This window comes from Berghia stephanieae, chromosome 5 (genome assembly GCF_034508935.2).
Source record: "Berghia stephanieae isolate SIO BIC M18660-M18661 chromosome 5, UCSD_Bste_1.3, whole genome shotgun sequence".
NCBI classification, from domain to species: Eukaryota; Metazoa; Mollusca; class Gastropoda; order Nudibranchia; family Aeolidiidae; genus Berghia; species Berghia stephanieae.
This window is the reverse complement of record NC_088364.1, coordinates 28,131,206-28,143,426: the sequence shown is the minus strand read 5'-3', so window position 1 is coordinate 28,143,426 and position 12,221 is coordinate 28,131,206. Positions and strand designations below refer to the sequence as shown.

Below are 12,221 nucleotides of genomic sequence, written 5' to 3'. Positions count from 1 at the left end.
TTGTTTTCTTACATCAAAAAACATAAAGTTGTGTTTTCATGTGGTATTGTTGTGATCAGCCGTCGTGATATTGATGACGATTATATTTATATCATTGTGATTGTGATGGTTATGATGATGATGATGATGACGAAGACAATGATCACTTTTGGTATGTAAAAAGTAACAAACCTCTACCGACCAAATCATTTCATGGTCTTCAAAATTCAAATCTCTCTCTCTCTCTCTCTCTCTCTCTCTCTCTCTCTCTCTCTCTCTCTCTTCATCTATTTTTTATATATATATATATATATATATATATATATATATATATATATACATACATATATATATATACACACACACACACATATATATATATATATATATATATATATATATATATATATATATATATATATATATAAATAATCCTATGTGTGTGAGAGAGAGAGAGAGAGAGAGAGAGAGAGAGAGAGAGGGGGGGGGGGGGGGGGGGGGGGGGGGGGTGAGAATGTGTGTGTGTGTGTGTGTGGTGTATGAATAGGTAGGATAACTTTTTTAATGGCCAGTATCTGATACTGAATAATCATTTCTATTCGTTAGTAGCACTTCCAGGCCATTGTGAAAAATAAATTGGAAAAATAGCGTCATAGTTGTTTTAAATAACAATGTGAAATTGAATGTAAACTTCAATTTAATGTACAAAAACAGAGATATGTCTAAGTACATTAAATTGAAGTTTACATTCAATTTCACATTGTTATTTATTTCTTCGAGCTTCGAGCAGCAACATTTACATAGTTATATTACGACGTTGTATTCCATGGGCTATTATAATCATCGATTTCTGCTGGCTATAATGTCGGAAGCGAGGGAAATTTACTTTATAACATGGCAGGCCTATATAACTTCAGGTCAAACTTGATTATAGATACGACAACTACAAGGACCAGACTCAAGTGATTATCGTTGATCAGACTACATTGACTACCGATATGTAACAGAATTTCTTGACGATTTTTTTTACAGTTTTTCCCTTTGATTTAACTAGTTGAAGACGTATATTTAATGAGAATGATGACATTTTATTGCATTCGAGGAAATCCTTTTTATTTCGACTCCCACTTGTCCGAAAATATCGCCTGAGCGGTAACTTAGTTCAAGTGATGACCCGAGGTTGACCCGGGGTCACGCCTGCCAAATTACGGGGAATCCCCTCGTGAGTTCCAGTTACGGTGATACCGGGTGATACCAGTCGATTTATGTTCACTTTCATCTCTTTGTTATCGCTTCACAATGAGCTTAAACACAAATTTCTTTACTCTGTAATATTTATCAAGATTTCCTGTTTCTATTCATATGTATTTTATGCCAGTGCTGTATATAATGATCGTGATAATTCAATCCTAAATAGACCGTTTTTCTGTAATTTAAAATGCATTAATTTTTCCAATAAAAAATTGATTTCTTCAAACAGAAACATAGAACAAATCTATTCTTTCACAAATAGAATCTATTATAATTGAACTGTAAGTTACTAAAATTCCATCTGTGTGTCAACAAAATTTAATTTATTATGATTTTTAAAAATTTCATTTAGTCATGGAGCAAACTCAAGAAATTCATGATAAACATTTGAATGATCTGTGTAGGCTTTGTAGAAAAGTCAAGAAACACAGAAGAAAAGAAAACGAATATCAAAACATAATTGTTTCAGGATTTAAAACCAGATATATATATATCTCATCTTGAATGTGGTCATTGATAATGACAATGCTAAAAAGTCCTCAAAACTATGCGCTACAAGTGTCATGACAGACTACGTAATGTTGAGATTTTGAGCTTTTTTTATTTAGCGCAATTTTGACTAGACGTGCTTAAAACGCTTTAAATTGGGTCCCTGACCAAAAGCAACGCGTAACATGTAGAACTGGTCATAATGCCTGCTAGGCGATATTACATTTTTTTTTCCGACAGAGACAACGGGATTAAAAACAAAGATAAAGTACTGACAAACAGCAACTATTCATGCACAGTCATCACATCTGGTCGAAATAAAATCAAAATAAATCAGTGATTGCAATGTTTGCTCCAAACTTCTTTGTCCTTCATTAATGAAATGAAAATCTCTCTCTCTCTCTCTCTCTCTCTCTCTCTCTCTCTCTCTCTCTCTCTCTCTCTCTCTCTCTCTCTCATCTATCTATCCATTCATCTATATATCCATTCATTCATCCACCATTGCAAACATCTATTTATCGATCCATCCATATATATTCATCCATACCCTCATCTGTCCTCTTCATCAGACAATCAGTCCATCACTCTCTCTCTCTCTCTCTCTCTCTCTCTCTCTCTCTCTCTCTCTCTCTATCTATCTATCTATCTATCTATATATCTATCTATCTATCTATCTATCTATCTATCTATCTATCTAAGAGCTAAGAGTGACTAGACGCACACATTGTGAGGGAATGAATGAAAGGTTACTTTATTCCTCCATCGGTTAGAGCAACTTTTGAGAGTTTCTATCGGTTTGTTTGCTTATAATAATGCAATCAATAAATTAAATTTAACAAACTACGAGTATAATCAAAATTGTGCTGATATCTTAATGCAAATATCTCTGACAGTAATTCTAATGATAGAGTGTTGGGTACCAAAATACAAATCAACGTTTTCTCAATGTGTTGCCAATTTGTTTAAATTTGTTAAATTGACTGTGGTTGTGCAAAAGCGATTGTAATTTAACCAGATGTCAGTAACAAATCGCGGGAGATAACCCGTTGCACTGGTCGGGAATAGGATTCAACAGTCGTAACGTCACTTCCTTCCTAATGACGTATGGTAACTTAGTAGCACAGGCTCTAAACTATCGGAACAATGGCGGACGCCCGTATGAAATATTTCTCCGGCGAGCATAAAAGCGTTTCCAGAGGAAAGAAAACCCATAAATTTGATCATGTTTTGACTTTTACACATTCTGATCACATGGCATACGAAAAGGGAACGAAAAGTTCTAGCTAGCATGAAGAATAAAAAGTAATGATTTTCTTTGTTTAGAACCAAGATGGCCGCCGTTGCCGGGCGCGTGACATCAGACTACTGAATCGTATTTGATGGAGTGAATGACCTCTTGACCGCGGCGCAGGTAGAGAACTAAAAGCTCGCCTATTCAACACTGTGCCAGGAAGGGGTCCAGAATTCAGGGATTATTGTCGCAGGTGTTTCGTACTTTCTTCCTGCTGTGAAACTCTACTTTTTGTTGGAGAAGGAAAGACAACTCTACTCTTGTAATTTGAAGGAAATAAGGAAAGCGAAAATAGAATGGGCGGAGGCTGCAGTTTGTAATGAATAAGTTATTATTCATCAGTTGTGAGTTTATTATGATTTAATTTTGGCTGACATTCCACGAAAAGAGTGCGTCGTCATATTTTTATAGAGTAATTAGCTTTTTTTTTAATGTGTGTAAATATCTAGGTAGCTAAGTTATATCGGAGAGAGAGTGTCGTCATCAGTCATCAGTCCGTGGCAGTTTCTCCTTAGCCTTATATCTCTTCTACTTCTATACACTCTATCACTCTATCGAACTCTAAATGACTAAATAATCTAAACTAAATATAAAACAGCAGCAGTAGCCAAGGGTAATTTAATAATGGTTGTACAATATTTACGGCTTAAAAGATAGCCGTAGTGTGTGTGTGTGTGTGTGTGTGTGTGTGTGTGTGTGTGTGTGTGTGTGTTGAGGGAGGGGCTGCGCTTAGTTAGTGGCAGGAATTCGAAAATTAGGTTAAGTTTTTATATCATATTCAAATGGTGAAAAATAATGATAATGTATTGTAATAATAACCCTCAAGCTAAGCGTTGATCATATTAACTTAGACATATAGAGGTGTGCCTCATATAGACATTCCCCTAAAATTATAAAATACAACGAACCGATTTTCTTGGCCAACATCTTGCAAGTTGTTTCCACTGTGATATTAAAATTTTGAAAATATGGACACATTTCTTTTCTTTTTGTATGTGAATCTATTCGAATTTGAAGGAGAATCTTGTTGGGATTTTTAAAATTCAGACTTGACTCTGGTGTTAATCTGTTATTGTGGATGCACAACTCTACTTGTTTTTTTTAAAATTAGAAACAGCCATCACTCACAATGTATACATTTTATAGAATTGAGTGGTTAGAAATAATGTGCCAGACAATAAATGTATTAAAATCATTTATTGGAAATCTTTCATTTCAATCTAAATCTAAATCTTGACATCGAGTATCTAGTCATCTTTCCATTGATAATCACAATATACTTTTCAACTGATGATACTACTACTCCCTCAAGATAAACGATTTTTCAGCATTCCACAATTAAATCTGCTATTTTGGAATTATATTTTTTATGATAATACTAATAATGATACTTATAATAATAACAACAATATTAATCATTAATATATAATATAATATAATAATAATAATAATAATAATAATAATAATAATAATAATAATAATAATAATGATAATAATAATAATAAAAATAATAATGTTTGGAGAGCCCTTGCCTCATAATCAAAAATGGTAAAACGCCAGTATCAATTCAGTTTGCAGTGATGTTTTCTTACCCTCCTGTCCATCCACAATGATTGGATAGCTGGGTATATTTAATCATATGGAAAGTACTTTACAATAAACTAACATCCAATCCAAAAGGTAACAAGGAATTACTACTGTAGAAACCCGTATAAACTCAGGCTACAAAGGTCTTGTGGCTCTGAAGGAATACTGCCTTGAAAAGTAATTATTAATTTTGTCTTAAAGAATTTAATGCAACTAGAAGAGTATGCAATTTGCTGAATTAATGTTTCGGTATTCCCTCCTCACATTCCACCCCCTTCCACTTCTCATCTTTTTCAATTCTTGTAACCTCAGGAATAAGCACAAGGTGAAAATGCTGTCCTCATGGCAAAGAAGTTGGAGTTGCATAAAGGTCTTAAAATATCAAAGGAAAATTATATATGATTTTAAAAACCCTTCACTTCTACGTCAGCATTGCCTCACATTTCGTAGGCATTTTGTATCAGATACCACTTCATGTGAAAAGAATCATGTCGCTATTGTTGGTGGTGGTCCAGCAGGATTTTACACAGCACAACAAATTTTGAAGGTAAAAGTTATTTTATGAGTGCTTTATCATTAACATCATAAAGAGTCCTCATTTTCCATTCTCGTGATCTAATATTTAATATTTTTGTTTTTGATAATTTTAAAAATCATATTGAAATATTATTTCACCAATTGATTAGTGATATTTTCATCCAATACAAGAAACAATGCTGTGCAGTTTTGTCACTTTTAATGTGAGATTTTATATAGCGTAATATCCACTAAACATGCTTTACAAAGGGTCCCTGACCGACAGCAACACGTAACATACAGAACGACACATGACGCTGGTTAGGTGATATTACAAAACGCTGTTACTGTTAATGGCCAGGTTGTATCTTGTTTTTTTACTGTCCAATACACACTACACAACCCAATGATACAACCACTACCCCAAACGGCCCCTACTCCAACACTACATCACACCCAGTTTGCATACATATACACACACCCACTCATATACACACATGCACAACCTATATCTGAAAACAACATTGGCACCAGCTGACAAGACACAAGAACATTCTTCCCAGACACTTCAAATCAACCTCCCTGATGACTCCAGGAACTCTGGACGAAACACTATGTAGGAGAATATGTAAAATAAATATCTGTATGTGAGAGAGAGAGAGAAAGGGGTAGAGAGAGAGAGTCCGACCGATGGATGGATAGGTCGTCTGATGAAAGGGGGGGGGGGGGGGATGGATGAATAGATGGATGGATCGATAAATAGATGTTTGAAATGGTGGATGTATGAATGGATAGATGAGTGAATGAACAGATAGCTGGATGAATGGGCAGATCTATATATGATTGGATGGATGGATAAATACATGGGTGAGTGGATGGATTGATGAATAAATAGACGGAAGGGTGTATGAATAGATGGATGGATACATGGATTTAAAATTGAAATGTGGTTGAGGAAGAGTATAAGTAGGATCAAGTGTTAGATTGTGTGTGTGTGTGTGTGTGTGTGTGTGTGTGTGTGTGTGATTATGTGTGTATAAGAGAGGAAGAGAGAGAGATATTTGCATTTCGTTAATGAAAGACGTAAGACATTGGTTTTTAACTGTAAAAGTCACTCTGTTGTATCCATTGTCTTATTTATGTGTGACATATTTTGTGTTGATTCCATACTTTTACAAAACAGAACTGCTAATGTAGACCTATTGCTGTTCTTTATTCCTTTTGCGGTTTTCAAGAAGGTTAAGCAAACATTGCGCGCAATCACTTATTTATTCTGATTTTATTTCGACCAGATGTGATGACTGTGCATGAATAGTTGCTGTTTGTCAGTGCTTTCCCTCATCTTTGTTTTTAATAGTGTTGTCTCGTGGTGTCGAACGGTAACAGGTCAAGCTGGCCAACTGCAGAGGGCGACAAGAATAGGCAATGGCAAACCATTCTTGTAACTTTGCCGAGTTAACTGCATGAATAAGTCCAAAAAGTCAAACGGTGACAGCGTGACCATGTCCCAGTTGTTTGTACAGTAAGGATAAAGTTTAAAGCTATTCAGAGAACGGCTGGTAGAATAAAGAGGGATTACAGGTTATGCAAAGACAATGGCATACAAACAAAAATGAGAGAAGAATTTGAAAATGCACTCATGATACAAAGCCAAAGTGAACCTGATAACGAAAAATGTGAAAAACAATTTGATATATTCCAAAAGTGTGTCAAAGCAACTGCAGAAAAACATTTACCAATAGCTCAAATAAACAGCAAAAAGGAATGGATGACAAATGAAATTCTAAACCTATTTGAAGAAAGACGAAAATGCAACAGAGGGTCTGCAGAATACCAAACATTGAACAACCACATTAAATCCAAATGCATCGAGGCACACGAGAACTATCTAGACTGGAAATGCTGCGAAATCGAAAGAGAATACAAACCCAACCCCCAACAAGCTCACCAAAGAATAAAAGAACTATCAGGGAAAAGGAAAAGCAAAGCAGCAGGAAGTTGTATCCAAAACAAACAAGGGGATCTGCTATTTGAAGAACAACATATAGAAAGCCGATGGGTAGAATACATAGGCGAACTGTACAATGATCCAAATAGAAATGAACCACCACTGAAATTCAAAGAACCATTAAGCGGTCCAAACATCACCAAAAGTGAAATTGAACATGCCATGGAACGAATGAGGGATGGTAAAGCAACAGGCCCTGATGAAATATCTGTAGAGGTATTAAAAAGCCTAGGAGATCTAGCAATTGATGAACTTCACATATTATTCAACAATATATACAATACTGGGAAAATTCCAGAAGATCTCTGTAACTCTATTTTCATAGCAATACCAAAGAAAGCAGGTGCAGTCAGATGCGAAAATTTTAGAACTATAAGTTTAATAAGCCACATCAACAAAATACTGTTGCGTATAATTATCAACAGGCTAAGGAATAAGATTAACCCCGAAATCGCAGAAGAACAATATGGATTCCAACCTGACAGAGGGACAAGGAACGCAATATACCTCCTCCGTGTTTTAAGTGAAAGAGCTATACAGGTTCAGACCCCACTATACCTCTGTTTTGTCGACTACAAAAAAGCTTTTGATAGAGTACGCCACGAAGAAATACTAAAACAACTGCACTCCATTGGCGCTGATGAGAAAGACCTCAGCCTCATGCAAACATTATACTACACCCAGCAGGCATCTATCAAAATCGGAAACTCTACAGGAAATTCCATTCCTATTAAGAAAGGAGTCCGTCAAGGGTGTGTTGCCTCACCAGATCTGTTTAATCTATACCAAGAAACAATCATGAGGGGCATAAATAATATGGAGGGAATAAAAGTGGGAGGTCACAACATAAATAATATAAGATACGCAGACGATACGGTACTCATTGCAACATCAGAAATCCAACTTCAAAAGATTGTTGACAAAGTGGTAGTAGATAGTGAAGCCAAGGGAATGGAAGTGAATATCACCAAAACGGAATGCATGGTAATACAGAAAAACCCCGAAAACAACAACACCTGCAATATAACGATTCACGGCGAGCAACTTACCAACGTAGAAAGTTTTAAGTACCTAGGTTCAATAGTGACAACAGATGGAAGATGTAACCGAGACATACGAGCAAGAATAACTCAAGCCAAACAGGCCTTCATGGACCTGGGAAACATTTTGAAAAACAAACAGATGTCGTTCGGGATTAGATTCCGAGTCTTGAAGTGCTACGTGTGGCCAATCTTGTTATACGGATGCGAAAGCTGGACTACAAATGCAGAAACACAAAAGAACATTGAAGCTTTTGAAATGTGGTGCTTGAGAAGGATGCAGAGAATATCGTATACTGCACACAAAACGAACGAAGAAGTGCTAAAACAAACATACCAACAAAGGAAACTAATGCCCTTAATAGTGGATCGACAACTATCCTTTTTCGGACACATAGTAAGGAAAGATAAGAAGGAATACCTGGCAAGTTGTGGAAAAATACCTGGTAAACGCGCCCGGGGGAGACAAAGAAAAACACTCATAGACCAACTGAAGGGCTTCACCAACCTAACAATCCAAGAGCTGTTTGAAAAAGCAAGAGACAGGGAGGAATGGAGAGAGATAATTCATGCAGTATCCGAAGCCTGGACCAGGCATGGAACCTAGAAGAAGAAGAAGAAGTGTTGTCTCTGTTGGAAAAATTATAATATCGCCTAACAGCATCATGTCCAGTTCTACATGCTAAGTGTTGCTGTTGGTCAGGAGCCTTTCTAAAGCGCTTTGAGTATGTCTGAGGAAAATTTTGCTCTATAAAAAAAGCTCAAAAGCTCAACATTACATAATCTGTCATGACACTTGTGGCTTATAGTTTTTGAGGGCTTTTTAGCATCGTCATTATCAAGGTCCACATTAAAGATGAGATTGATATCTGGTTTTAAATCCTGAAACAATAATATTCGTTTTCTTTCTTTTGTTTTTCTTGACTTTTCTACAAAGCCTACATAGTTCATTCAAATTTTGTAATGAATTTCATGAGTGTGCTCCATGACTAGATGAACTTTAAATAATCTTCATAAATTAAATTTTGTTGACTCGCAGATGGAATTTTAACAAGTTATAGTCCAATTATAACAGATTCTATTTGTTAAAGAATAAAGGTAGTTTTATGTCTTTGCTTGAAGAATTCAGTTTTTTATTGGATAAATTAATGCATTGTAATTTACAGAAAAACGGTCTATGTAGGATTGAAATATCACGATTATTATATACAGCACTGGCATAAAATACATATGAATAGAAACAGGAAATCTTGATAAATATTACAGAGTAAAGAAATTTGTGTTTAAGCTCATTGTGAAGCCATAACAAAGAAATGAAAGTGAACATTAATCCACTGGTATCACCCAATATCACCATAACTGAACTCACGAGGGGATTCCCTGTAATATGGTAGGCATGACCCTGGGTCAACCTCTGGTCATCGCTCTGACTAAGTTACCGCTCAGGCGATATTTTCATAACTGTGACCTGTCCTGTTGTATATCATATGTTGACAGATATGTTTTCCTTTGGAGAATTTCAAGAAATTTTAAAAGTGTATTGATTCTTTTTTGTTTTTGTTAAGGGACAGAGCAATGCTCATATCGACATTTTTGAAAAACTTCCTGTTCCATTTGGATTAGTGCGCTTTGGAGTTGCCCCTGATCATCCTGAAGTGAAGGTAGGATCAAGAATAAGGCTTCTATTTTATATTTATATTCATTTTTAATTATTTTCCAATGGATATCTTTTTATAGTGACTGCCCACTTAATTTAAAAACGGTTAATCAATGTATATGAGTTCAATAAAAGAGTTTCCAACATTTCGTTTAAGAAGAGATTATATTTAGCTCTATGTCAACTCTACCTTTTAACTTGCAGTCTTTATTTCATCTTTAAGATATTATAGATAAATTGTTTCAGACATGCAAAGTAATTGAATATATGCGCTATTTGTCCCAATCTCATTTAATATTTATATTACTTAAAGTTTAGAAGAAATATCGAGAGCATTTATATTGCGCAATATCCACTAAACATGCTCAAAGCACTTTACAAGGGGTCTCTAGCAACAGCAACGCTAAACATGTAGGACGAGACATGACGCCTCTTAGGCAATATTACAATTATTATGACAGAGACAAGGCTCTTGATGGCCAGGTACTCAATTTACACCTGAGTATGGTGAGAGAATGTGAGTAAAGAGCCTTTGCCAATTACTCATACCACTAGACCACATAGCCACGCAAATATTTTGTGAATGGAATAGAATGAAAATGAAAACTGAGATGGGAAAGAAATAGGAAGCCCAGTAAAATACATGAAATTCAAGCATCCAACCAATATAAAGTGGACTGTCAATATTAAGTTCATTGGTTAAATTTTTTCAAAACTTTACTTTTTGTAATATAGATGAAACTCATCTTATGGGTATTTAACTTAAGACACGTTATCAACTTTCCCCGATTAATTCAAGGTATCAAACAAGATTGTTGGAATGCATTAGAGAATAAGCTGGCTAGGTATACATATTAGTGAAACATATGAAGATCTATCTATTAAGAATTATCTTTTTACCTCTCTTGAAAGTTCTCAACTGCGATGCCAATGGTGGTGATCTTATGGGTGCTTTTTTTTTTTTTTTTTTTTTTTTCAGAATGTGATAAACACTTTCACTCACACAGCTCAAAATGACAGACTCAAATATTTTGGAAATGTTGAAGTTGAAAAAGATGTTTCGCTTTTGGAATTAAGAAATATATATTCAGCGGTGGTTTTGGTAAGCAGTTTGGTTTGACATAATTAAGTGTATATAAATTAGATTTCCTCTCTCTCTCTCTCTCTCTCTCTCTCTCTCTCTCTCTCTCTCTCTCTCTCTCTCTCTCTCTCTCTTCTCTCTCTCTCTCTTTTTTTCTTTCCCTCCTCTCCTCTCCTCCCTCCTCCTCTCCTCTCTCTCTCTCTCTCTCTCTCTCTCTCTCTCTCTCTCTCTCTCTCTCTCTCTCTCTCTCTCTAGCTCTCTCCCGCTACTTGGATAGGATATCACTTTGCAGACCAACTATCATCAAGACTTAATGTAGAAATTCATATGTTTAATTGGGACAATGCTTTCTTGTGTTATAGCCATTAATTATTTAGACCACATTTCTGCCTTTCATTTTTGGTTTTGTTTTTTTAAAAATTCATTACATGAAATAATTTCATTTGCCTCTCCATCAACAGTGTTATGGTGCTGCCCAGGATAAAGCATTGGGTATTCCTGGAGAAGATTTGCATAATTGCTTATCTGCTAGATCTTTTGTTGGATGGTACAATGGATTGCCAGAAGACAAAGAGGTTAGGTAATCTGTATTGTATATTTATCAAAGCTATTGTGGAAACCAAATATGAGGTTGGCGGGACTGAGGTTCAGCTCTTGTTATTAATGCAGTCTTGTAGAATATTTAGTGCTTTTTAAAAACTCATTGTCAGCAAGACAAACTTTCTTTCGAATTATAATACAGTCCAAGCTGATTTATTGGGACAGCTTAGTTCCCAACAAATCATCCCAATTAAGCAGCATCCCAATTAAGCGGCGGCCAGGAAATTGAGTGACATTTCGCGTCTTAATGAAAAGCAAACCACCTCTTAATCTATCTTTAACAATGAGAGACATATCAAACCACATAACAATTAACGAATATGCCACTCATAACAGTTGCATAAGTAAGCAACGGATTAAGAATGCATTGTCTACCCATTCATCCCATCGAACAAACATGGTTATTTTATGGTGATAGCCTTGAGCAAATAGAGCCATCACTCATTACCCATCACACGATTGGTTAGTTGGTCCATGACCATGAACGTGATAATGGCAGTCAATGACACTGACAAGGTATACAAGTAAATTCTATTGTTCTCATCTCTGTGATGACTATGACGAACAGGCCCACTGCACACCCTATTGGTTGGCAGTATAGACACTACTAGGGGATACAAGTAATATCAATTGTTCACACCTCTGTGATGAAGGGTACCACCACACACCTGATGGACCGTCCTGGTTGACATTTGCATTTTATGAACAATCGTTTTAAATGA

At 35.7% G+C, this 12,221-nt stretch overlaps 1 protein-coding gene across 4 annotated transcripts in view; it reads left to right on the top strand.

The window, feature by feature from the left end:
* The first annotated feature begins 1 nt into the window (after position 1).
* LOC144972694 (NADPH:adrenodoxin oxidoreductase, mitochondrial-like) overlaps positions 2-12,221 on the top strand; it is a 36,221-nt gene continuing 24,001 nt past the window's right edge. Inside the window, exons 1-5 of one of the 4 annotated variants that reach the window (XM_078914232.1) lie at positions 2-151; positions 4,910-5,144; positions 9,727-9,822; positions 10,798-10,920; positions 11,361-11,474. In XM_078914232.1, coding sequence (XP_078770358.1) covers positions 4,929-5,144; positions 9,727-9,822; positions 10,798-10,920; positions 11,361-11,474 — 549 coding nt within the window. In that variant the 5' untranslated portion in view covers positions 2-151; positions 4,910-4,928. Of the gene's footprint in view, positions 152-3,147; positions 3,423-4,909; positions 5,145-9,726; positions 9,823-10,797; positions 10,921-11,360; positions 11,475-12,221 lie in introns of those variants that run through there. The other 3 variants (XM_078914229.1, XM_078914231.1, XM_078914230.1) reach the window with 3 other exon arrangements.